This window comes from Stegostoma tigrinum, chromosome 28 (assembly GCF_030684315.1).
Source record: "Stegostoma tigrinum isolate sSteTig4 chromosome 28, sSteTig4.hap1, whole genome shotgun sequence".
Taxonomy (NCBI): Eukaryota; Metazoa; Chordata; class Chondrichthyes; order Orectolobiformes; family Stegostomatidae; genus Stegostoma; species Stegostoma tigrinum.
Window position 1 is genome coordinate 22,581,677 of NC_081381.1, and position 27,101 is coordinate 22,608,777.

Genomic DNA, 27,101 nt, shown 5'->3' on the forward strand with positions numbered 1-27,101 from the left:
CTCCTCCTTGGACATGACCAAACTTGTTTGATTTGGCTCAGCGTTATAGTTAAATCATTTTGCATGAGTAGATTTGCAGTCCTGTTGTTGTATCTTTTTGTTCATTTCTTTAAAAATTAGCCATTATACTTGGAAAATGCATTAGTGATTGTACAATATGCTTATCTGAATTGAAGTAGAGTTTAATTCAAAATTCTTTTTTTGATTCAGTTGGTAAGAAGTTGCGGTTTCCAGCCACAGTGAGCAGAATTCCTGTTTGTGCTAAATTACAAATCAAAAGCAATTAGCTTTTCAGCAGGCATTAAATGCATGAGATAGATAAGGGGAGAAAGAGTCAGGACCGTCTTTCCAGATCATCAGCTAGTGAGGTCTTTTTGAAAAGCATACCTGTGTTGATTTTGGATGAAGATGGAATTGACCACTTCCATCTATAATGTGGAGGTGCCAATTTTGGACGGGGGTGGACAATGTCAGAAGTTACATGACACCGTAGCTTTTGGAGTGCTGCTTCTTTGTCAGGTGAAAGGCATCTAGAAGGGCAAGAGCAGCAGATACAAGGGGACACCACCACCTGCAAGTTCCCCTCCAAACTGCTCACCATACTGACTTGGAAATCTATCGCCACTCCTTCAATGTCATTGAGGCAAAGCCCTGTACTGAACTGCAATGATTCAAGACGGCAGCTCACCACCACCTTTTCTAGGGCCACTAGGAATAGGCAATAATTGCTGCCCTAGCCAGTGACTGCCACATCCCATGAGTGATTTTTGAAAATCTATAATAAAACCCAAAAGAACAGCGGATGCTGTAAATCAGGAGCAAAAACATAGTTGCTGGAAAAGCTCAGCAGGTCTGGCAGCAACTGTGGAGGAGAAAGCAGAGTTAATGTTTTGGGTCCGGTGACCCTTCCTCAGAACTGATGGTGGCTGGGAAAATGTCAGTTTATATGCAGAAAATAGGGAGGTGGTGGGGTAGGGAGTAAACAATAGGATAGAGCCCAAAGAGAGAGAAAGACAGTTTGACAGACAAAGGAGTTGCTAACAGTCAGGCTGGGAGGATGAATAGTTGTTAATGGGGACTGTTAGTGACTAAAAACAGAGGGTGTTTAGAGGGAGGCTATGTGGTAACAAGGTCTGGTTTGTGGGGTGGGGGCCTGGGACATGGGAGAGTTTAGGCCCTAAAATTATTGAACTCAATATTGAGTCCAGAGGGCTGTAGGGTCCCCAAGCGGAAAATGAGGTGTTGTTCCTCCAACTTCCGCTGGGCTTCACTAGAAGCTGGAGACAGTGATGTTGGCCAGGGAGCAAGGTGGTGCATTAAAGTGGGAAGCAACAGGTAGTTCAGGGTCTTTTTTGCAAGCTGAACGTAGATGTTCTGCGAAGTGGTCGCCAAGTCTACATTTTGTTTCCCCAATGTAGAGAGACCACATTGTGAGCAGCGAATGCAGTAGACTAGATTCTTGGAATTGCAGGTGAAGTGTAGTTGTTGTAGTTGTTGTTAAAAAAGTCTATATTCATGGTGCATCTCTCTGCAGACCTTCCCCAATGATAGAATGTAATGTTGAGTGTTTGGTGTCCAGCACTATGAAGCAATTGTCACTTTTGTGCAGTACAAAAGAATGGCTCCCACTTCCTTGAACTCTACACTAGGTAATGAGTAATAATTTTATTTTAGATTTATCAATTAAGTCCTTTCTGATATTACTGCAATTCCAACTATTATTAAAGCAAAAAAATTAAATCCCAAAACAAATTGCATTTTCTTGTCAGGATGCAAATTAATAAATAAAACCTCCTCTGGTGGTTTCACAGAAGAGGATTGTAAAAGGAAAAACATCAAAGGTTATCAATGATTCAAGAAAGGTTAAACATTGTGTTTACAGTACTGATTTGTTTACCAAGCCAGCAGTAATCATAGGTCATATGATCCCTCAAATATATTATTGCTTTCAAGATACTATTCGAGAATCAAGATTCTGCTGTGTTTCCATACAACTTTACAGATGCAGAAGAAATTTCTTCCCATATTGTTTTTCACCTAATGCTGTGTCTGGTTGAAAAAGCACAGAAAAGAACTTGGTCAGAATTAAAAATTTGAAAACCACATTCGTAACAGCTGACAGTAAAGGAACTGTCAGATTGGATCTGTCAGATTTCATCTCTGATTGCAAATTTAACTCCACACCATGCTGGAAGATTCTCTAACCCTGCATAGGTTACTTCTGCCTTCTTCCCAAAATCCACAAACCAAACTGGCCTAGCCTGTGTTTCAGCCTGTTCTGCAGCTACCACCATCACCCCCACCCCACCAAGCTTATTTTCTCCAACCTCAAGTCTATCTTGTCTTCCCATCTTGACCCTAGTCTTTTGTCTTTTTGTTCAGCGTCTTCCCACCTATATTTGCAAATCTTCTGACACCCTAAGGCATTTCAAAACTTTCCAATTTCCTGGCCCTAACTGCTGCCTCTTCTCTTATGTCCAGTTTTGGAATGCTGCATTTAATTCTGATCTCCCTGCAATAGGTAAGATGTTGTTAAACTTGAAAGGGTGCAGCAAATATTTACAAGGATGTTGGCAGGTTAGAGGGTTTGAGCTATAGTAAGAAGCTATATAGGCAGCGGCTATTTTTCCCTGAGCATCAGAGGCTGAGGGTTTATAAAATCGTAACGGGCATGGATGGAGTGAATAGTCAAGGTTTTCTTCCCAGGCTAGGAGAGTCCAAAACTAGAGGGTATAAATTTAAGGTGAAAGGGGAAAGATTACGATGTGCAAGCATGACTCCTACCAGAGTCCAACCAGAGAGTAGTAAGGGTATGGAACGCTTTGCCTGCAACGGTAGCAGATTCGCCAACTTTAAGTCCATTTAAGTCGTCATTGGAGAAGTATATGGACGTACATGGAATTGTGTAGGTTTATGGGTTTCAGATTGGTATGGCAGGTCAGCACAACATCGAGGGCCGAAGGGCCTCTACTGTGCTGTTATGTTCTATGTTCTATGTTCTATATAAAAGGCACCTGAGGGGCACCGTGTTCTTGCAGAAGGTGGTGCATGTGTGGAATGAGCTGTCAGAGGATGTGGTGGAGGCTGGTATAATTTCAACATTTAAAAGATGTCAGGATGGATACATGAATAGGAATGGTTCAGAGGGATATGGGCCAAATGCTGGCAAATAGGACTAGATTAATTCAGGATTTCTGGGCTGCATGAACAAGTTGGACTGAAGAGTCTGTTTCCATGCTGCACAGCTCTATGAGTCAATGACCTGTGGACCCCACATGGATAGTTTGAGGGCTCTCCTCTACTTCCTTGAACTGCAGCTGGAACATCCTCTTCCATCACCACCCTGATCTGCCTGGCTGAACTTATTCTTATATTCGTAAGTTGGGCATTTATAAATCAGGACCGCCTGTACTGCCATCTTTCTGTAATTCACATTTCAGTTATAAGTCTACCGCAGTAATCCAGTGAAGTACGACACAAATTGAAGAAACTTTTGTGCTCCTAAGATGCTGCTTGGCCTGCTGTGTTCATCCAGCTTCACACTTTGTTATCTTGAAGAAACAGCACCTCATTTTCCATATAGACATTTCACAGCCTTCTGCATTCGCCATTGAGTTCAACAACTTCAGTTCATGAACTCTGTCTTCCATTTTGTTCTGTGACTAGCATCTACTCTGGACTTATCTTGACCTTCTTTATAACCATTACCATCCCCATTGCCTTCTGTTTTATGATCTCTAATTTTCCTTGTTCTCCACTTCCTCCTGATTTTCCTTTCTGCTTCACTTTCTCCTCCCCACCTTTTACTACAGTATTAAACCTATCACTTTTCAGCCTCTCTCTTCAGTTATTAAAAACAGTCACAATACACACTCAACTCTGAACTCCAAGACCTAGGACTGTGTTCCCCGCTCTGCTAATGGATCTCACCTTCCTGACCCTCAGACCACAATCAGTAAGGATAGGCGACAACATCTCCTCCTAGATAATTCTCAACACCGATGCCCCGCAAGACCACATACGCAGCCCTTTACTTTATTCCTTATGCACTCATCACTGTGTGGCCAAATTCAGCTCTAATCCTATTTACAAATTTGCTGATGACACCAATGTCGGATCTTAAACAACAGCGAGACAGTGTACAGGAAAGAGATAGAGAACTTCGTGACATGATGTAAAGACAACAATCCCTCCCTCAATGTCAGCAAAACAAAGGAGCTGGTCATTGACTTCAGGAAGCAGAGTGGTGGACATGCCCCTGTGTCTATCAATGGTGCAGAGGTGGAGGCCATTGAGAGCTTTTAAGTTCCTAGGAGTAAATATCACCAACAATCTGTTTTTGTCCATCGATATCAACGCAATAGTCAAGAAAGCACACCAATGCCTCTACTTCCTCAAACAGCTCAGGAAATTAGCATGTCCACAATGACTCCTACCAATTTTTATAAATGTACCATAGAAGCATCCTATGCATATGCATCACAGCATGGTGTGGTAACTGCTCTGCCTAACACTGTAAGAAAATAAAGAAATTGTGAATACAGCCCAGTCCATCACAAAAACTAGCCTTCCTTCCATTGACTCCATGTACACTTCCTGCTGTCTCGGGAAAGCAACCAACATAATCAAAGCCTCCCCACCCTGGTTATTCTGTCTCCAATGGCATGACGTGTTCAGTCAGCTGCTCAGGATGGTAGAGTCAGGATCTTCTCTTCATAAGGGGTGAGGAGCCAAATGTCAGGCAGCTCATCCACTTCTTGACCTTTTTTCTGCCATACTGTGGGCAGCACCTGGAATGAGAGAAAACCAATTTATAAAGGAGATGGATGCAGGCAGGTTTTACTTTGGGTGCATGTTGGGAGGTGCCCTGAGTGCATGAATAGACAGTACAACAGGCATGCAGAGTTAGTGGTGTCAGGATGGAGGTAGATGACAGTGAGTAACGGAAGATATTGCAGACAATAGTAGCACTAATACAGCATGAGCCATGGTGGAAGTATCTCCAGTAGCAAAGATAGAGTTAATGTTAGTCTTCAGAAAGACTATGGTGGCACTTGTGTTGATGGTGAAGAAGGTAACCTTCTGTATATCATTGCATTCATTCACGTGATTGAGACTGCAGTGAACTGGGTGGAAATCTCATAAGTAGGTTAGCATGATCTGATATTACGGCCTTCACTGAGTGTCCTGGGAGAAGAGGACGTCCTATGTCAGTAGCACTCCATCTGGCAGGACCTCCAAAGTGGGGCACCAATTTCCCCTCCTTCCCATGTTCAGGACAAATGCCAGGAAACATGCGTGGTGACAAGGAATAGACAGTGCCTCTCTGGGTGTACAATGGCCTTTTAAAGATGGTGCCAACATCAGGGATGCTGGTCCATTCTAGGATATTCTGGTGTTGGCAGGTTGTTTTAGGAACAGTGAATGGGGCTGGATTTGCGCATGAGAGGCACCATAGCAGCAGGTATGTAGTTAATGAGATGTGTTTGGTAAGGTACGGTAAGAGATCTCATGAGGCCTTAGAGTAAGGGATCCTCTCTGATACTTAATAAAACTTACACTTAGCCAGAAATATGTACGATTTAGCCTGATATGTTTCTGGATTATCTGGCCAAGGTTTAAGCTGACCATGAGTTTCATTAGGATTGTGTGAGACTGCGTCTCAACTACTAAAGTAATGAATCCGATGGTAGTGTCATTGGCCATCAGTCTGTTTGAGAGGAAATAACTCACATTCTTCTAGCCAAGATATTCTGCCCTCTGTGGGGAGACAACACCTCAAATGTGAAGGAGGTAGGAGGAGTAAGCACCTCCGCATAGCAAGTGTAATGTACAACAAAGTGTTGAGCCAGTTAATTAATATGTACACTCTGACCTAAAACAGTGAACAGCTGGCTCTCCTTCAAGAGTTCCTATTGCTACTGGCTTCATCTAACCCCATCGTTCAGGGCAGTGATTACAGCTGCAACATCAATAAGACCAGAAGATCTGGCAGGGCTGACAACAAATTAGACAACATGCCTAGACTCCTGATTGAAAAGGTAAATCTGCCAAGCTGCATGATGTCTCTGGCAGTCCTGCAAATGGAGCGACAGATATGCCTGTTAGTATAATATGTGTTCATAGTCAGATCCACCAACATGAGCTTGTGTTCTTCTCTGATCACTGCCTCCTGCTAGCTGAATGTCATGTACAGGAAGACCAGAGAGTTGGCAAGTATCAATGAAACGTAGTGTGAATTTTCTGTCCCCAGATTTAATGGGGGAACTCAGAAGGAATTTCAAAGGTTGGAGAGCCATGTGACGAAAAGAGAGGAGCTGTGCTTACTCGAGGAAATCATGCAAAACCTTCTTTAGTTGCACTTGAAAGAGATCGAGGAGAAGCTCCAACAGATGAGGAGTCAACAAGCCTTGCTGTTTGACATGAATGACATTCCAGCCCACAGTCCTTCTATCAGAATGAGGAAATGTGCCCACATTTCTTCTTCTAAAATGTACAAGAGAGCACTTTGTAATCAGGAGCCTGAAGGGAGGGATGGCTCGGGAAAGTCATTGGAATCTAATGCTGAGGATCAACAAATCATTTTATGCCAAATTATGTGAAATGAAGCCCACAGGCAGGGCAGCCTCCACATCACTTATTCCCTATCATGGAGGTCTTAAATGATAGTATGCTGGAGAATCTAGACCAACCACTAATTCTGGATGAGCTGACTATGGCCCTTGAGTCCTTTGGAAAGAGAAAACCTTCTGGCAGTGACAGCTATTGTTCGAGTTGTATTCAACTCTGTGGGACTGGATCAGCCTATCTGCTCGGGTGCATGAAAGTATGCTTCTGGCTGAAACATGTCAAAATCCATGAGAAAATGAATCATCATCTACATTTACAAGTGCGGGAATTAGAAATTGGCACCCCGTCTCACTGTGGGGTTCAAAATTCTGTCCAAGGTCATTGCCTATCGGATCAATCCTGCTCCAGATGCATCCAGAGCAGACCTGTGTTGTAATCAACAGATCTCACCTCTCCAGGATGCAATGCCTATCTTTGGGACGGAGAGATGGACATCTGCCTCATCAGTCTTGACCAGCAGATGGTCTTTCATAGAATATTGCATACCTACATGATGGGGTGCTCTCCAAACTAGGGTTTGGGGAGTGAATCCATAATTGGATCAAATTCTTGATTAAGTATAGAGTCAAGCAGGCATCTTCTCTCCCCTCTTCCGTGCATTTTGCATTGAACCTTTTTCCAAGTCCATCAGGAACCATCTGGGCATGAGAGGAGTAGCAATCTCAGACAGTGGAGGCATTTCAGTTAAATTCTCCTTCTAAATGGATGATGTCAATGTTATCTGCTTGAATCTATTGTCATTAAGTAACATGATGAGCATCTGCGACCGGTTCAGATGGGCCTTGGGAGCCAAGGTAAATCAAGCCATGAGTGAAACTATGTTTTTTGGAAACTGAGCCAACCAAATCTTTGATAGAGGCTTCGCAGTAAGGTTAAAATTGTATCAGTGATAATGGGAACTGCAGATGCTGGAGAATCCAAGATAATAAAATGTGAGGCTGGATGAACACAACAGGCCAGCAGCATTTCAAGAGCACAAAAGCTGATGTTTCGGGCCTAGACCCTCTTTGTCCCCTTCACTGACAGATCAGACGACTGTAGGGGATATTGTTCAGAGGGCTGGGTGTGTGCTAAAATGCGAAGATAGAAAAGAAACTAGGGTATGTGCTATTCTCCAACCAACTCATACTTCTCTACTTTTGAAATGGATTCTGGTTTTTCAGTGTGGCTATAAAAAAACAGTATATACAAACCAGGGCTGAATGTAGGATTTTAAACTGTGAGCGAAATAAAATTTGTGCATCCTGATCCTCAGTTGTTTAACTTTATTTTCCTCAAGGCCTACACTTGACATACCTTGGAAGATTGAGTAATAAGGAATTATGAAGAAACATAAGCACACTTTAATTAATGCTTTACTGTGTGTTATTTTGTTTTCTAGTACTCTCCATTGCTGAAGAAACTGTATTGTCAAATTGCAAAAACATGTCCAATCCAGGTGAAACTGACCTCACCACCACCTCCAGGTAGTGTGGTGCGTGCAATGCCGGTCTATAAGAAGGCTGAGCATGTGACTGAAGTGGTGAAACGCTGCCCCAATCACGAACTTGGCAGAGACTTCAATGATGGTGAGTAGACGTTACCAAAGTGTAATTAATCTCTGTCTTCTTATCCACTACAGTCCCCTTCAGTAGTCCCTGATGGGCAGTAACACCAATTAGAAAATTTAGACTACAGGTTCACTCTTTCAAATTAAGCCATCTTGGGTTTAAGGTAGTGCTAGATTTTGGAACTTTTCTGTTTTCAGAAAAAAAATTGATGCATTATTTGAGATCAAAATGCCTTAATCTCATAAAAAGGGGACAAAGAAAACCAAGTTATCTGATTGCAAATCAAAATAGCTTGTATGTTATAGGGTATTTAGGTGAAGTAGACACGGAGATAGAAGAAGGAAGGGGTCACATTATTGATCAGAGTATCAATTATATAGTGAACAGGGGTGATACCTTGTAAGGATAATCAAATGTGACCATATGTGCAGAAATAAAATTCACAGAAGGGGCAAACACACTGTTGAGTGCATACTACAGATCCCAAAACAATGAGGATCATATATGTAATCAAATTTCAGAGAAATATAAGAATCATAAAGCTGTAATATTAAGCGATTTTAACTACTCAAGTAGTAACTAATGTTTTAATGTTCAAGGTAAGGAACTACTTAAAATCCATTCAGAGCAATTTTATTTGGCCAGTACGAAGAAAGCCCATCAAGGAGTGCAGCACTGGACCTAATATTTGGAAATGAACCTGGGTGAATGTAAGATATATCAGCAGGGTAGCATTTTGGAGATAGTGATCGTAGCTTGCTTAGATTTAGGATAACTTCTTCTTTTCGTTCACAGGATGGGAATAGGATAGTTAAGGCATATGGGGCACTTGCTTTATCAACCATGACATAGAGTATAAGACCAAGGAAGTAATGTTGGATAAAAACAGAAAGAACTGCAGATGCTGTAAATCAGAAACAAAACCAGAAATTGCTGGAAAAGCTCAGCAGGTCTGGCAGCATCTGTGGAGAGAAATCAGAGTTAATGTTTCGGGTCAAGTGACCCTTCCTTAGAAGGTAGAAGGATTACTCAAGTCGAAACATCGACTCTAATTTCTCTCCGCAGATGCTGCCAGACCTCCTGAGCTTTTCCAGCAATTTCTGTTTTTGTCTGAGGCAATGTTGCAGTCATACAAAGCATTAGTCGGGCCACAACTGCAGTTCTGGTAACCTCACTACAGGAAGGGTGTGGTAGCACTAGAGGGTGTACAAAGAAGGTTGTTGCCTGTGATAGAGAAATTGAGCTAAAAGGAGAGAGACTAGATGAGCTTGGATTGTTTTTTATAGCGCAGCAAAGACTGAAGGGGGCCATGATTGAGCTATATAAGATTATGAGGGATACAGGTAGGGTGAATAGACTGCAGCTGTTCCCCATGGTTGATGCGTCAATCACAAAAGGGCATAGCTTTAGAGTAAGGGGTGGGAGATTTAGAGGGGATTTGGGAAAAACATTTTTACTCAGTGGATAGAGGAAATCTGGAATGCACTGCCCGGAAAGGTTATGGAAGCTGGAAAAGGTGGAAACTCTACGACCTTTAAAAAATATTTGGATGAGTACTTCAAGTATCATAACATTCAAGGATAGGGGATAAGTGCAGGAAATTGAAATCAGTGCACTTTTGGTGGTAGTTATGTCGGTACAGACTTGATGGGCCGAAGTGGAGTTCCAGTGGGCTCGGTGATGAAGCCTTTGTTGTTCGTGGTTTACATTAATGATGTGGACTTAAGTCTAGCGGGGGATGTTCAAGAAGTTTGCAGATGATATGAAAACTAGTTGGATAGTGAGGAAGATAGCAATAAATTGCAGGAGGCTATCAACAGACTGGTCATGTGGACAGAGCAGTGGCAAAAGGAATTTAGCCTGGGAAAGCTTAATATACTTCACTTTGGGAGAGCTAACAAAGTAGGTGATTACACCATGATTGATAGAACTCTGGGAATTACCAAAGATCAGGGGGAGCAGATCCCTCAAGTTGGCTGAGTAAGTAGGTAGTGGTGAAGAAGGCGTATGAAATATTTGTCGTCATTAGTTGAAGCACAGAATACAAGTACAAAGAGGTAATGCCGGATCTTTTAACAATGTTAATTAAGCCGTAGTCTTATGCACCTTGATCAGGTCCTCTTTCAAGGTCAACAGCCCCGGCCTATCCAATCTGGTATATTACGTGCAGTTCTGATCATCAGCTCACAGGAAGGAATTCATTCTACTAGAGAGGGTGCACGGATGATTAACCAGATCTGCCTGGACTAACTGCCTTGCTGAAGTGCATACAGACCATATCAAATTCATTGCCATCACCAACAATTCAGGTTACCTGCTCAAAAAATTTGATAAAGTTTGTCAAACACAAACTTCCCTTAACAAATCTGTGCTGACTAACCCTGATAAATTCCTGTCTTTGCAAGTGCGGGTATATTCTGTCCCTCATAACTCTTTCTCATAACTATTCCACCATCGAGATATTAGGCTGACTGGCCTGTAATTTTCTGGAAAGTTTGGATAGATCGGCGTTGTTTTCCTTGGAGCAGCAAAGGTTGAGAGAGGACTATATTGAGGTGTATAATTATGAGAGGCATTGATTGAATGGATAGGAAGGCTCTTTTCCATTAGTAGAGGGGGTCAATAACCAGGAGGCGTAGATTTAAGGCAAGAGGTAGGAGGTAAAGAGGAGAATTGAGGAGACTTTCTTTACACAGAGGGTTGTGGGAATCTGGAACTCATTGCTCAAAAGGGAGGCTGAATCTAAAACTTTAGCAATATTCAAGCAGTATTTAGATATTCACGTATGTTGCCATCTTCTGCAGGGCTATTGTCCAAAAGCTGGAAAAGAGGATTAGTGTAGTCAGATCTTGGTAGACCATTGAGGAAACAATGGGCTGAATGGCTTCCTTATGTGTTGTAAACATCTATGATTTTAGATTACTGACCATGACACTCCTGTGATTCATTCATTTCTCATGTATTGGATTTAATTAGACTTTTCATGTCTTCCTTCAGTTCCCTCATCACCTGTTTACAATGTGAAAACAGAAAAAAATATTCCTGGTTTTAGGGAGCTTGACTTGAGCAAATTTATCTGTTTGGTTTTCCAGCTCTTTCCTGTCCTGAAAGCATTGATCCATCATTCCACAATGATTATACCTCTCCCCTTTTGGAGAGTCAAATCCAAAGAGATCACAGATCTGAGGATCAACATTACCCTGCAGTAGCTAATTCTCTGACATGTGGTCCCTTCAAGCAAAGCTCACTGTGGAAGTACAGATCTGCTGACTTTATTCTCCTTTAGTAGGATTCCACACTTGCACATTGGCGCACCAGACAATTTATTTTTCCATTCATGTTGTCTCTATTAGAAAATTAAAAATGACTGAAAGATTGTAAGGGGGGAAAGAACCATTGGTCGAATGTTCTGGTAAGTGGTAGTCTATTCCGTGCAGTCATAAAGATTTGTTGCAATGAATTTTTGTGTAGTTACTCCCTGTAGCAGGTATGCTAGTGGCTACAAATCTACCCCCACACTATGGAATTAGTGGCACTTCCCACAGTGCATTCCAGGCATGGCTTATGCAAAGCTTTTGCAACTGTCTCTAGTGCTCATGACAGTACTGGGGAAATGCCCTCTTTTCTCACTCAAGGTGAGATCTAAAGAAGCAAAAATTATTCACTGAATTAATAATGAACTGAATAAACTTGCCTTAGATTGAAGTTAGCTTAAAATTAGGGACTGTTTATTCTGAGGAATATGTGTATCAATATCCTTGCAGAGAAATGACCCATTCATTTTAAAGTGGTTGTTTATTTTGTCATACATTTTCCAGTCTGGAAGTCTCCCTATGAGGATGGGCTGGAATCATGGTGTGTGTAAACAATTCCACCTACACTGTATTGCCAATCACTAACCCCAGGTCCCTCCGCCCTTCTTCACATGTTCCAAATGATGCTGTACATGTCCACACTGCAAAGTCCTTTGTACTTGCAACTTCCATTTCTTCACGTGATGTAACTTGCATACTTAATGTGCAAAAGTGCACCCCGCCCTCAGTTTAAACAATGATGAAAATGAAATTTATCTTTCACCATCCATATTCTTTGTTGCTGTATTAAATTATAAAGCAAAGTTGCCATTGTCCTACCAGACCAGAGGGCAGTTCCCTCATTAGACAGGTGGTGGTTTAATCTGATAGTCACCATACCTTATGAGGGGAGAGGTTCAGGGGGAGAATCTTTCAATGAAAGAACTCAAAACTAAAAATAGCCTGGTGGAAAAGAGAACAGAATGCATAAGCAATAACAGGGGGAATTGATATTTTCCTCCCCTGTCCATCCTCTGCTGAAAAAGCAGACAGCGATAGACTCTCTCACCTAATCAAAAACAATTGCTCAGCAATGCAGTCTGAGACTGGCTCTTCCTCTGACTTTCCTTCTAACCTGTTGGGAAATAAGTGAGTGTTTTCTCAGCAGCTGATGCCAGCACCACAGCTGAAATCATAATTCAATGTATATACTCTGTGCGTGCAGGGCTTAGTACGCCAAAGTGTCTTAATGTTTTTATCTTTATCAGTAGATATGGTATATATGCCAATTTTTTCCAAGTTCAATTATGTTGACACCCAGCAGCTTTACAAATGAGGACCAGTGAACAAACTGGCAAAATTAGCCAATTTATGTGTAAATTGTTTGTTGTCAGGAACAGTGCCAAACTTGCATTGAAGAATAACAATTTGCCTTCTGCAATCGAGCTCAGTAGCAAATTTTCAACGAGTTTTATATCTGCCAAATGAAAATTTATCATGCCCACTTATTAACTACCTGCAGGTAAGGCCTTATTGCAACTGTAGTCTGGATTACTCCTGCCAGTTAGATTGTGATGAGTCTATTAAACAGCTTCGGTAGAAATAAAATAAATCAGTTCATTTATATGACAGCTATTTACTCAGCTCAGCAAATTCCGTTGGCAGCAGTGTTATGTCTAAACTTATCGGCTCCTAATTCTTTTCCTTGCCTTGCCAGACAGTGCAGTTATGATCCATCTTCTCCTCCAATTCTTAAATGTAATGAAATTTCCAAACATTGGTAAAAATTGATCATCCTGTTCTGATCCCCTGTTTAAATAAATATCTTAGAATGCCAATTTGGTTACTGTCTGGTGTGTCATAGATGAAGACCACTGGCGCATGTGCCAATGTCATCTATGACAGTGACAGGAAGCACTGCAAATTACCTTTATGCCTCTAGATTAATGATGAGAAAAAGTGGGCCAATTACCCCTACCGGATTACTTGTCACTAACTCCTTCTAGATGAGGCCAGGATTAGGCTTGGGCTAAGGTTCATATTCAATTATAATGCATCTCCACAGCTGAATAACTTACCAGCAATCTCAAACTGCATAGTTAATATTATTGTACATAATATATGTATGCAAATTGATTGCTTAAGTGAGATTGATGAAAGCAGGATGACATTTATTGATCTTCGCTAACATGAGGAGAGAAGAAAAGAAGTTGGAAGAGGAAAGCAAGGTTGTTAGTGAATTGAATGAAGCCTGTAATCCTGCCTCAGAGATCTGTCTTCTGAACCCCAGTCTGAGTTGGTGTGCTATATTTCATTCAGATCTTCATGACTCTCATTCTGTTTATTGACATCTCATTCCAAATAAATAATAAAGTGGAGTAAGTTAGACAAATCGAAAATGTTATTTCACTAGATAACCAGATTTCACTTATTATCTCAGATTCTCCAGCATCGGCAGTTCCTACTCTCTCTGAATATTATTTCACTGTTGGGTCTGTATGCTTCCTTCTGAGTGAATCCTCATTGGACCGTCATTATTCAGTTCTGTCTTGGTCGCATTTTATAGCCTGTGTGTCACTGCCGTCCTTCCAGGCCAGTCCGCTCCAGCAAGTCACCTGATCAGGGTGGAAGGAAACAACCTTGCTCAATACATTGATGATGCTGTCACAGGACGGCAGAGCGTCTTGGTGCCATTTGAGCCTCCACAGGTACATTGCAAATATTTGTCTTTAATTTTTGCTTTTATTTCTAAGCAAGGTAGATTAGATTGAAATGGCCTTCATCTAGTCAGGAAGCAAGATATTTTTCTGTGAAATGTGAATAAATATAGAGGTTTGGCTCATCGTAAAATCATTGTGCAATAGAACCCATGAATTAGGAGCAAAACCATAAGTGTCTTTTATAATATTTTCAAGAACTGGAATACGAAACAGAACATTTGAAGCCCCTGAGTTCGAGACCCATCCCAGGGCTTGTTGGCCACCCCAAAAAAAATCCTAGCACTGGTAGAGGCAAATCAGTGTGTATCAGTGCTAGTCCTCAACCTGGCTAAATGAGGAAGGTTTTCAGCAGTAAGGGCATCCAACTATAAAACTACCTGTCAAATTAAAAATTGGTGACTGTCATGAAGTGAACAACCAGCATTGTGGTATCCCCATGTAACACGAGAAAAGAGAAAAGCATGAAGAATCATTCAAATAGATGACGCATGTGGATCAGGCTCATCAGTTAGTTATACTCTCCAGCTAGATTTTCTTTGCAGTTAAAACTTGAACAATTCTTATTCATTCACAGGATGTGGGGGTCACTAGCTTAGACAGCATTGTGGACAAATGTATCTGCTGGTTCCCTCACCACTTGATATGGACCCAATCTGGCAACTAATTGCTTTAGGACATAGCCAAATCATTCAGTAGTGGTGCTACCAAGGCATTCTTGATGATAGACATTGAAGTCCCCCATCCATTATGCATTCTATGCCCCTGCATGCTCACTGCTTCTTCCAAGTAGTGTTGAACAAAAAGAAGAAATGATTCATTAGCCAATTGGGCTTATTAGGTGGTAATCAGTTACTTTCTCACGATGTTTGACCTGATGCAGTTTGATTTTTTAAAAAATTTATTCATTGGATGTAGAAGTTGCAGGCTAGGCCAGCATTCATTGTCCAATCCTTAAATTGTCCAGAAGGCAGTTACGAGTCTACACATTGCAATAGGCCTGGACTCAACCACAGGTCAAACTTCATGGTGTCCACAATCACTGTTCATGTTTCCCAGGTCATGGCTTGAGTACAGTGTGAGACAGCTCTATCAATTATCACACGTATTGATAAGGAGAACATGCACAGCCAAATGCTTTGTTTAACCTCCCATTTCTGGTGTCTAGTTTGTTGCCATGTGGTCCATCCAGTTTTGTTCCTTTCCTTAGACTTAGTAATAGTTTGATATAACGAAGTGCTTGTTAGGCCATTACAGATGGCAATTAGAAGTTGGCCACAGTGTTGTCATATGTAGGCAAGACCATGGAAGGATGGCAGATTTTCTTATCTAAAGAGCTTAGTGAAACAGATGGATTTTAAGACAGTGAAACAATGGTCACATTAGGTTATTTTGTAATTCCAGATTTCTGTTGAATTAAAATTTCAAAATCTGCTATGGTGGATTCAAACCTATATCCTCAGAACATTAGTGTGGGACTCTGGATTACCACCACTCCTCCACTCCTCCAGTGCATTGTCAGAAATCATGACCAGATACGTTATTGTAGAAATTACAATGTTTGAGATGATGAAAAATACCTTAAGCAAAATCTTGGATCCTGAATCAAAAAAACTATGTTTTGAACAAGAAAGTTTCATAAATGACAGACTCCTGAGGTTATACTGACACCTAGTGTAAGGTATGGAATGTTTTTTACTGGAAACTAAGGGCCCAATATTCTGCCGTCATTGAATTGTTGGTAAAGGTTAAACAAGCTGGAGAGAACAATGATTAAAACTATAAGAAATATTGCAGTACCAGGTAAATTCTGATTGTGCTTTTATGTAATAATGTGCTTAGTATATATCACAGAATGTAGTGTACAAAATTTAACACTGAATCAAAACTGTCAGTTTAGAAGATAAGGTAGTAAGGACAACAAATTCTGAAAACAGCATCACAGAGTATGTCCTTTCTTATGCACACACTGGACCCATCAGCTATGTCATTGCAGTGATATGTTGTGAAGGATATAGTTGTGAAGGAATTGCCCTAGAATTTCTGAATGTTATACGCCATGAACTCTCTTAACATTGGATCAAAATTGGCCAAGGAAATCTCCTACTGATGACCATCTATTGCACCCTTTCGGCCATTTAATCAGAACTATTCCATGTTCAACAGAACTCGGAGAAGTAATAATAGTGGCAAGAGCAATGATCTACTCCGGCTAGAGTGGCTAAGTAGCCTAAAGTGGCTAAGTAGCACCAATACAGATCACGCTGTCTGAGTCCTAAAGGATATAGCTGCTAGACTAGATCTGAAGCAGGTGGTGGGGAATCAACAAGAGAGAAAGATCTACTTGACCTGATCCTTACCAGTGTATTTCTTTTGGATGCAGCTGACCATGACAGTATGTAAAAGTGACCACTGAAAAGTCTTTGTTTGTACAAAGTCATGTATTCACATTGCAGACACCCTTGCTAAATAAAGACAGACTTGGAACAGAAGTAATAATTCAACATTGGACATCCATGAACTGCTCGGAGCCACCAGCAGCACCAGAAGAGAACAGTGACCAAACCATGGCTTGCAAGGGAAGTTAGATTCAGTATTAGATGCAAAAAAGCAGCATACAAATTAAAAAGCAAAACAATGAACCTGTGGATTGGGAATAAGTTAAAAATCAGCAAAGGTGAACCAAGGCGTCGATTAAGAGTAGGAAAATAGAGTATGAGAGTAAATTTGCAGGTAACATAAGAACTGACTGTAAAAGTTTCTATAGGTATGTGAAAAAAATTTGGTGAAATCTAATCTAGGTTCCTTAGAGTCAAAAACAGGAGAATTTATATTTGCTTCTGTCTTCTCAAAGGAAGACACGAATAATGTGCCAGAAAGGATGAAAAATGCAGGGTTTAGTGAGAGGGAGGAACTGAAGCCTATATTAGTAGAGAAATGGTATTGGAGAAATTAATGAAATTGAAGGCTGTTAAAACTCTAGGGGATGATTATCTACATTACAGAGTGCTTAAGGAGATGGCTCTAGATGTGGATGCACTGGTGGTCATGTTCCAAGATTCTTTGGATTCTGGAACAGTTCCTACAGATTGTAAGATAGCTAATGTAATCCCACTATTTCAAAAGAGGAATTATTGACCACTGAGACTGATGTCAATAGTGGGGAAGATGCTAGAGACCATCATCAAGGAATTTATAACAGAGTACTTAGAAAACAGTGGTAGAATCTGACACAGTGAGCATGAATTTACAAAAGCGAAATCATGCCTGACAAATCTACTAGAATTCTTTGAGGATTTAAATCATACAGTTGTTTAGGGGAGCCAGTGAACAAAAGAGAAGTACAGCACAGGAACAGACCCTTCAGCTCTCCAAGACTATGCTGATCATCATGCCCTAACTAAACTTCTCCCCTTATTCGGTCTGTGGCCTATTCCTTCCCTACTCATGTAACCATCCAGATGCCTCTTGAATGTTACCAATGTGCCTGCTTCCACCACCTGTTCTGGCAGTGCGTTACAGGCTCCTACTACTCTCTGCGTGAAAAACTTCCCTCACACGTCTCCCTTAAACCATCCTCCTCTCACCTTGAACCTGTTATAATTGTAATTGAAATTTCAACCCTTGGAAAAAGCCTCTGACCACCCACCCTATCAATGCGTCTCATAATTTTGTGGATCTCTATTGGGCTTCCTCTCAGCTGGCGTCTTTCCAGTGAAAACAATCCTCGTCTTTTTAATCTTTTCTCATAGCTAATGCCTTTGAATCTGGGAAACATCCTGGTGAACCTTCTCTGCACTCTCTCCAAAGCTTCATGTCCTTCTGGTAGTGTGGCCACCAAAACTGTTCACATTACTCCAAATGCAGGCTGGCAAGGGTTTTATATAGCGGCAACGTGGTTTGCCAACTCTTGCACCCCATGCCCTGGCCGACAATGGGAAGCATGCCATTTGCCTTCTTAATCACCTTGGCCAGCTGCGTTGCCACTTTTAGGGAACTGTGGACCTGCATGCCCAGATCCATCCGTATGTTAATGTTCCTAAGGGTTCTGTCATTTACATTATAATTCGCACCTAAATTTGATCCTCCAAAATACATCACCTTGCATTTGTCTGGATTAAACTGCATCTGCCATTTGTGTGCCCAAGTCACCAATCTATCCTTATCCTGTTTTATCCTATCATAATTGTCGGCATTGTCAGCAACTCCACCAATCTTCGTATCATCTACAAACTTACTAATCAGACCACCCACATTCTCCAGATCATCTGTATATACTACAAACAGAGGACTTAAGACTGATCCCTGTGGAACACCACTAGTTACTGGTCTCCATTCTGAAAAACGCTCTTGCATCACTACCCTCTGTCTTCTATGACCAAGCCAGTTTTGTATCCATCTAGCCAGCCCACCCTCAATCTCATGTGATTGTTTTTATACCAATCTGCCATGTGGGAATTTAACAAATCCCTCACTAAAGCCTATATAAACTACATTCACAGCCCTTCCCTCATCAATTATCTTCGTGACTGCTTCAAAAAATTCAATCAAGTTGGTGAGACATGGCTTTCCCAGTAAAAAAAACTCACTGCCTGTCACTATCTAGCCCATTTTCTTCCAAATGTGTATATATCTTGTCACTTGGTATCTATTCCAAGAGCTTCCTCTCCACAGGCATCTGGTTCAATTGCCTACAATTTCCTGGACTATCCCTGCTTCCTTTCTTAAACTAGGTAACAACATTGGCTAATCTCCAGTCTTCTAGAATGTCGCCTATGGTCAACGAGGATATGAAGATATCTGCTAATGCTCCAGCTATTCCTTCCCTAGCCTCCTGAAGAAACCTGGGATAGATCCCATCTGGCCCTGGGGACTTGTCTACCTTAATACAGACCTTCCTCCTCCAATATAATGATATTTTCTAGAGTATTCACGCACTCATCCCTGACCTCAATATCATTCACATCCTTCTCCAAGGTAAATACTGATACAAAGTACTCATTAAGGATCTTTCCCACTTCCTGTGGTGCCATGCATAACTTCCCTCCTTTGTCCTTGAGTGGGCCTACTCTTTCCCTTGCTGTACTTTTTCTGCTAATATATAGTATGCATTAAAAGCCTTGGGAAACTCCTTGACCCTGATTGCAAAAGATATTTTAGCATTCCTAGTCCCATGTTTAAGTTCCTTCCTAATTTATCTATACTCTTCAAGGGCTTCATCAGTTTGTAGCTGCCCAGACCAGTCACATACTTCCTTTTTCCTTTTGACTAAGCTTACAATTTCCCTGGTCCTCCATGGTTCCTCCCATTGTTATCCTTCAGTTTTGCAGGAACTCGCATGTCCTGTATGTTGATCAACAGGTCTTTCAAAGCCTCCCATAGGCCTGACATAGATTTGTCCTCCAATAACTGCACCCAATTCACATTCCCCAATTCCTGTCTAATTTGGATGAAATTGGCTGTTGCCCAATTAAGCACCCTCACCCAAGGACCACTCTTTGTCCTTGTTCAAGACAACTCGAAATCTTATGGAGTTATGGTCACCAAAATGCTCTCCTACTGAAACATTGATCACCTTTCCTGGCTCATTCAGTGGGTTGATTTATTTAAAATTTCAGAAGGCTTTCGACAAACTCCCTCAGTGTGTAAAACTAAAGCTTATGGGATATTGGGTGATGTATTGAGATGGATAAGAAATTAGCTAGCAGACAGGAAACAAACAGTAGGAATGAATGGGTCTTATCCTGAATGGCAGGCAGTGACTAGTGGGGTACAGCAAGGATCGATACTAGGACCTCAGCTGTTCACAATATATGGTAATGATTTAGATGAGGTGACTGTACGTAATATTTCCAAATTTGGAAATGACATAAAGCTGGATGGAAGGGTAAGCGGTAAGGAGGATGCAGAAATGTTGCAATACGGTGTGAACAGGCTGAGCGAGTAGGCAGTTCAGTATAATGTGGATAAGTGTGAGGTTATCCACTTTGGTACTGAAAATAGGAAAGCAGATTACTACTTGAATGGCTGTAAAGTGAGAGAGGGGAATATTCACTGACACCTGGGTGTCCTCATGCATCTCTCGCCAAAAGTAAGCATGCGGATGCAGCAGGCAGAAAAGAAGACAAATTGGCTGTCATAGCAAGAAGATTCAAGTCCACAAACAAGGATGTCTTACTGCAATTATTCAGGGCATTGGTGAGGATACACCTGGAATTCTGTGTGCAGTTTTGGTTGGAAGGATGTTCCAGTAGTAGGGGAGTCTAGAACCAGGGATAAATCTTTTCAGACTGATGAGAAATTTATTCACCCATAGAGTGGTGAGCCTGTGGAATTCACTACTACAGAAAGTAGTTGAGGCCAAAACATTTTCAGGAATGAGATTGTTATAATTCTGTGGCTGACAGGATCCGAGATAAGGGGGAAAGGCACAATGAAGGCATGGAGCTCATTGATTAGCCATGATCACATTGAATGGTGAAGCAAACTTGAGGGATCAAATGGCCCACTCTTGCTCCTATCTTCTGTGTTTATATGTAACCTTATGGCCCAATATGTCCCCCACTCTAAAATTACCATCAGCCTGGGAGATCAGCTCTGGTTCAGTAAAGAGTACAGAAGGAAATGCCAGGAGCAGCACGAAGCATACCTAAAAATGAGTTGTCAACCTGGAGAAGATACAAGACAGGACCTAATAAAAAAACAAAAATCTGTGGATGTTGTAAATCTGAAATAAAGCAGGAAAAACTTAGTAGAACTGTAGAGAGGAAAACAGAGTTAGCATTTCGAGTCCAGTCAAAGGTTTGCTCAACTCACAGTATGAACAAAGGACTACTTGCATGTCAGACAGCAGAACCATCATGCAATAGACATGGTTAAGTGATCCCACAATCAACAGATAAGATCTAAGCTCTGCAGCCTTGCATTATCCAGTTGTGAATAGTGGTGGATCATTAAACAACTTACAGATAGTGGTAACTCTACAAATATCCGCACTTTCAGTTATGGAGGAGACCAGTACTTCAGTGCAAAAGTATCTGATCCACTTCAGCCAGAAGTGCTGAGTTGATTACCCATCTCGGCCTCCTCCTGAGAACACCAGCATCATAGATGCCAGTCTTCAACCAAGGCTATTCACTCCACATGAAACTGAAAAACGGCTGAATACACTGGATAAAGGAAATATTGAGGATCTTGGCAAAATTCCATAATGCTACTGAAGACTTGTGCTCCAGAATTAGTTGCACCCTAGCCATGCTGTTCCAGTACAACTACAATAGTAACATCTACCTGATAATGTGGAAAACTACCCAGATATCAACATCCTTTCTGAGCTGCACAGCTATGCATTTGTTGGGACTTTCCTTTGGGACTTGCTGATTGGCATGTTGACACATTTGTTTCTACTCTTGGAAACCACTGCCACATGTGGACCTTAGATAATTATTGCACTGTCAATCCACTTTTGATCATCAGCAAAGTGATGAACAGGAGCATCAAAAATGCTATGTAGTGGCAACTGCAAAGGAATAACCAGTTCACTTAAGCTCAGTTTCACATCTGCCAGGTGCACTAGGGTCCCCATGTCCTTAAAGGTGGGGTCCAAACATGGGTAAAAGAGCTGAATTCCAGAGATAAGCTGACAGTAACTGCCCTTGACATCAAGGCAGAATTCAACCAAGTACAGCATCAAGGAACCTTAAGAAAGCTGGAGTCGATGAGAATCAGAGGGAATCATACCCAGCACAGAAGATGAGTTTGTTTCTTGGAAGTCAAACAACTGAGCCCAAGTTCATCACTGCAGGTGTTCCTCAGGGCTGTGTCCTAAGCCCAAACATCTTCAACCACTTCATCAATGACCTTGCCTATTTGAATGTCACCCAGTATCCACCAACCTTCAACATTCATTCCTTCACAGCAATGCACAGTGGCAACAGTGTATACCATCTGCAAGATTCGCCAAGGGTTTTTAGATTGCATCTTCCAAACTGACAACCTCTGCCTTCTACCTGGACTAGAACAGCAAATGCATGGGAACACCACTGTCTGCAAGGACCCCTCTAATACATACCATCCTGACTTGGAACTGTATCACTATTTCTATATTGTTGCTGGATCAAAATCCTGGAACTCGCTTTCTAACAACACAATGGCTGTTCAAACAACTCAAGAACTTAGCAGTTCAAGGCAGCAACTCACATAATCTTCTTCAGAGCATTTAGAGATGGCTAAGAAATGCCAGCCTAGACAGCAACACCCACATCCCTTGAATAAATGATAAAAACACACCTTGGGTGGATCACACACAGGCATTGAAAAGAAAAGGCAGATTGGTATTTCAGCAGTGTCCTTTTGCTGTGTTAAATGGAGAAATTCAAATGAGCCACCATAGTGAAGGAGCTCAATAATATTTAGAAAAGAAGTTGTGCTAAATTTAGAAGCATTTATTAAGTATCATCAAGCTTTTTTGAGATAAGAAGACAGGAGATCCATAGCTTTGAGATTAGTAAGAAATAGTTGAAATGGAGGTATGAAATGAGTCTTTTAATTTCAATTGCATTACTGTTATAACACAGATATATACTAAAATGTTATGTACCAACTTGTTTATTGGAGACTGATTTATTGAATGATTGATCTGTCTTCTTTGGATAGGTAGGAACAGAGTTCACTACAATTCTCTACAATTTCATGTGCAACAGTAGCTGTGTAGGTGGAATGAATCGAAGACCTATCCTCATTATCATCACCTTGGAAACAAGGGAGTAAGTAACCATCTGTAAAGAGTTCTATTACAATTATTGCTCCTTAGTTTCAAAGTCATTCATAAAAGGCACAAGAGGAAAAGTTGACATTCATAGTAAATAGCTGAACTTCAGCAGCCCTCTAGGGATGTGATTGAAGGATAAAGACTTGCAAATTACCTGTAGAGCTGGATGAACACAGCAGGCCAAGCAGCATCATAAGAGCAGGAAAGCTGACGTTTCGGGCCTAGACCTTTCATCAGAAAATGCTCCTGTGATGCTGCTTGGCCTGTGTTCATCCAGCTCTACACCTTGTTATCTCGGATTCTCCAGCATCTGCAGTTCCTATTAGTTCTTGCAAATTACCTGTTGACTTTTTGTTGTCATTCCATTTGCCAAAGACAAGAAAAGTGGCAGATGGTTCATGCGCCTAAAACCCAGTTGAGACACTTAGGTGACCAATTAAGGACCTGTTCTCACCTCTGTTGGCATTTTATCAGTGGTTAGGCCTCCCCAGACCCTACAAGCCTTTGAATTGGATGTCTGATGTTAGCAACAATCTGCTATCCTCATTAGGAGCCACTTACCAGTTGCCAATTAATGCAGTCATACCATCAAGTCCTGCTACTTACAAAAGCAGGGTTATGTCCCATTTTTGCCAGAAGCTGCAGGACCCTTGCCACCTCCAGAAAATTCACCCCTTTGTTTTCCCATTTACTCTCGATGATCTTGTTCCACCCATTATCCAAATCTGTATTTTCTCTCTTAATCTTGCTGAACCATTTCTGTTCCCTGTCTCCCAATGGATCATAAATATGACTTTTATCCACAGATCACTCCAAAGCTTGGCCTCATGCAATCCAGTCTCTGTAGACCTAGATCCTTCAGTTTTTTCAGTCATACGTCTGTGTAGCCGTTCTCCTTCATTGCACCTTCAACTACCGTTTCCCCCTTCTGAGAAATAACCTATGAAAATCTTTCTATTTCCCTTCCCATGTTTAAAAGCTTTCTTAAATCATTTCATCAACCAGAGCTTTCAGTTTCTTCTTCTGACCCCCCCCACCAAAGGTACTTGCTCCAATTCTCCATTGTGTGAAATGCCTTGGAAAGTTTTTCCACAATAGAGGGTTCACTGGGTGATGGTCATGGTGAGGTTCATGCAGTTCCCTCTTTAAATGAATGCCCTTGTCATCTCCTTCAGTGGCCAGGTTCTTGGACGCCGGTCATTTGAAGGTCGAATCTGTGCTTGCCCAGGAAGAGATCGGAAAGCAGATGAGGACCATTACCGTGAGCAGCAAGCCATCAATGAGAGTGCAGCAAAAAATGGAAATGGTAACAAACGCAGTAAGTTTTGCGGGTCTAAACACAGGCAGGCGATGGGTTCGATGTTGGTGGCGGGGGGCGCGTGGTCAGGCTGGGGGTTGGTTTGCCATTGCTGTCATTAATATTAAAATTAGATTAGACAGAATGACATTCTCTGGTCTTGGTCTTCCATGCTATGTCTTTCAAAAGCTGAGAAACCAACTTGGTCTTAGTTCTCACTGTCAAACTTCTCTCTGTCCAGATTATCTTGAATGGTTTCTATTTACAGTCATTAGCCACACAGCCTCTGCATATAATGACACACCTGACATCATCAATTCAGCATAGATGGCAATTCCTTAGCTGCATGATGCTTCTAGTTACGTCTACAAAGGCTACACAATCCCAAACCACCGTTTTTTATTTTATTCACAATTAAAATTCAAAGTTACTGTAAGAAAAATATGGAGTTTAAGTTGAAACTTCTGTTCAATATAAATGCAGAACTGTCCATGTGCTGCCAATTCTGGCCTGGAGTAATTTAGGAAATTCAAAGTGAAATATTTTAGGAAAGGTTATTAAACACATCACAAGGGAATGACAATGAGAAGTGACTAGATGTTATTGTCTTTTGTGTTTCAGCCTTCAAACAGACACCACAGGGAGTTCAGGGGCCTAGTGCGGGTATCAAAAAGAGGAGGCATGGAGACGAGGAGTTTTTCTATGTACCTGTGAGTATTTGCTTCTTTTCTTTAGCCATCAAAGCATTCAATGTAATGTTGCCTCCACAGCTCACTATGCTTACTTCTCTATCATTTCTAACAACAGTACACATTCACAGTTAAATAGCTCAGTGATGTTTGAAGAAACAGGGCTTAACCTACCAGATAGGTTTGGATGCTGTCCAGGTACTTCATCTAGGTTTCATGTGCACATGTAGGCAAGATTACTTGGTAGACTATTTAATGCAAACTTATTCTCACCCAATTCCCAAATGAGATGTCATTTTATGAACGCTTGTGGTGCAGTGGTAATGTCCCTGCCTCTGAGCCAGAAGGCCCAGATTCAAGATCCCCCTGTTTCAGAGATACGTCATAACACATCTGAACAGGTTGATTAAAAATATCTGTGCTCACCCAATATCCAGGTGTGCACTTCCTCACACTGATCACTAGGATCAGTTAAAGTTTAGCAAATTATTCCAATTGTTCCAATTATTCCAATACCCAGCTTCTCTGTAGTTAACTGGCCCACCTCCACTAGCCAGACCAAAATTAGATGAATCTTTTACATTTGTTTCCTTTTCCATTTGATTGTATTGATCAAAACAGATTTCATCTACTCAATACTTTTGCAAATGATTTATTGATTATGTTGTCAAAGATATACAGGGCTTGATTAAGGCCTGGGAATAACATATTAGGACTAGCAGCTAGGATGAGAATTAAATATCTGTGATGCTGCATCCTGTTAACAAACTAATTTCCAAGTAAAAGAATTGAATCTTGCTTTGTAATTCACAATCTGTCTTCAAAACATTCCAGGCACTTTAGGCAGTATAAAGAAATTGAATACTGACTTACGAGAAGTCTCATTACTAAAATGTTTTTCAAAGAGATAGATCCTCAGAGTACAGTTTAGAGGAGGAGTCTGGACAAATAAATAATCATTAAACATTGGTGAAGAGAAGGCACCTCTTTACAAAATAAGCAATGTCACCACTGGACAATGGAACAGTTTACTTTCTGCAACCCACTCCCCAAAAGTTTAATTGAACTGTATTTTTTACTGAATGCTTATATTAACCAAAGTGAAAGATGAGTAGTAAAGCAACTTGTAATTATGGAATGCCTGTCATACCCTCAGGACATTCAAAAGCACACCACAGTTAGTGAAGTACTTGTGAAATGTTGATACCGTTATGGTACAGGAAAATCTGCAATTATTTTGACACAGTAAGATCCCACACTCCGTGATGAGATAAAATTAGAAAAGTAAGAGATACATCCAGCAGCAGTTGTGGAAGCAAGGTCATTGGGGTCATTTAAAAGACTGCTAGACATGCATATGGTCACAGAAATTTGAGGGTGCGTACATGAGGATCAATGCTCGACACTACATCGTGGGCTGAAGGGCCTGTTCTGTGCTGAACTGTTCTACGTTCTATATGAGGCAGGCCACCATAGCTCCCCTATTCTTTCATTTGTGCTTCATAATCTTTTACGTTCACCTGAGAGGACTGGATATCAATTTTACAACCCATCTGAGCACTGACAACTTCAACAGTGCAGTGCAGCACTCTGTTAGTACCATATTGGGAGTGCTAGCTTAGACTTTAGAGTGCTAGCTTCTGTCATGAGACTTGGATTCACAACCATTTGAGTCAAAGGCAATACCACCCACTGAATCACAATTGAGACTAAACTTTGAGCAAAGATGCAGCTTTCAATTCTGAGTGTCCTGTGTTAACATCAAACATTTTCAGGCCAGGTGTAATTTGCGTTTATTGCAGAATAAACCTCCTTGTTCTGATTTCTTCCCACAGATGCTGCTAGACCTGCTGAGTTTCTCCCACAATTTCTGTTTTTGTTTCAAACTTTCTAGTCCATTGCTGCAACAATGTGCCTCACCTTCAGCCTCAAAAAATCAGCCCCATTGTATCAATTTGGTATTTCTATTTTCTACATGTTCTATCCTCAAAACTTCACTGATTGAGATAAGTTAACTGGCAATTAGTGAAGCAGTATAAAAATTATTCGTGCAATGAACCTACGTCTCTTACTCGGTAATCAGAGATATAATATAGTCATGGAAAAGCATTTAGACCAAATCACATGCTCGCTATTTTGGGAATACTGTATGTCT

The 27,101-nt window shown here is 41.2% G+C and overlaps 1 protein-coding gene across 6 annotated transcripts in view; it reads left to right on the top strand.

The window, feature by feature from the left end:
• The window catches only part of tp73 (tumor protein p73), a 240,321-nt gene that overhangs the window by 205,305 nt on the left and 7,915 nt on the right, over window positions 1–27,101 (top strand). For 5 of the 6 annotated variants that reach the window (XM_048561879.2, XM_048561883.1, XM_059655628.1 and 2 more), the window contains 5 exons: window positions 8,012–8,198; window positions 14,066–14,181; window positions 22,846–22,955; window positions 24,136–24,278; window positions 24,879–24,967. In XM_048561879.2, coding sequence (XP_048417836.1) covers window positions 8,012–8,198; window positions 14,066–14,181; window positions 22,846–22,955; window positions 24,136–24,278; window positions 24,879–24,967 — 645 coding nt within the window. The remainder of the gene's footprint in view (window positions 1–8,011; window positions 8,199–14,065; window positions 14,182–22,845; window positions 22,956–24,135; window positions 24,279–24,878; window positions 24,968–27,101) is intronic. The other variant, XM_048561881.2, reaches the window with a different exon arrangement.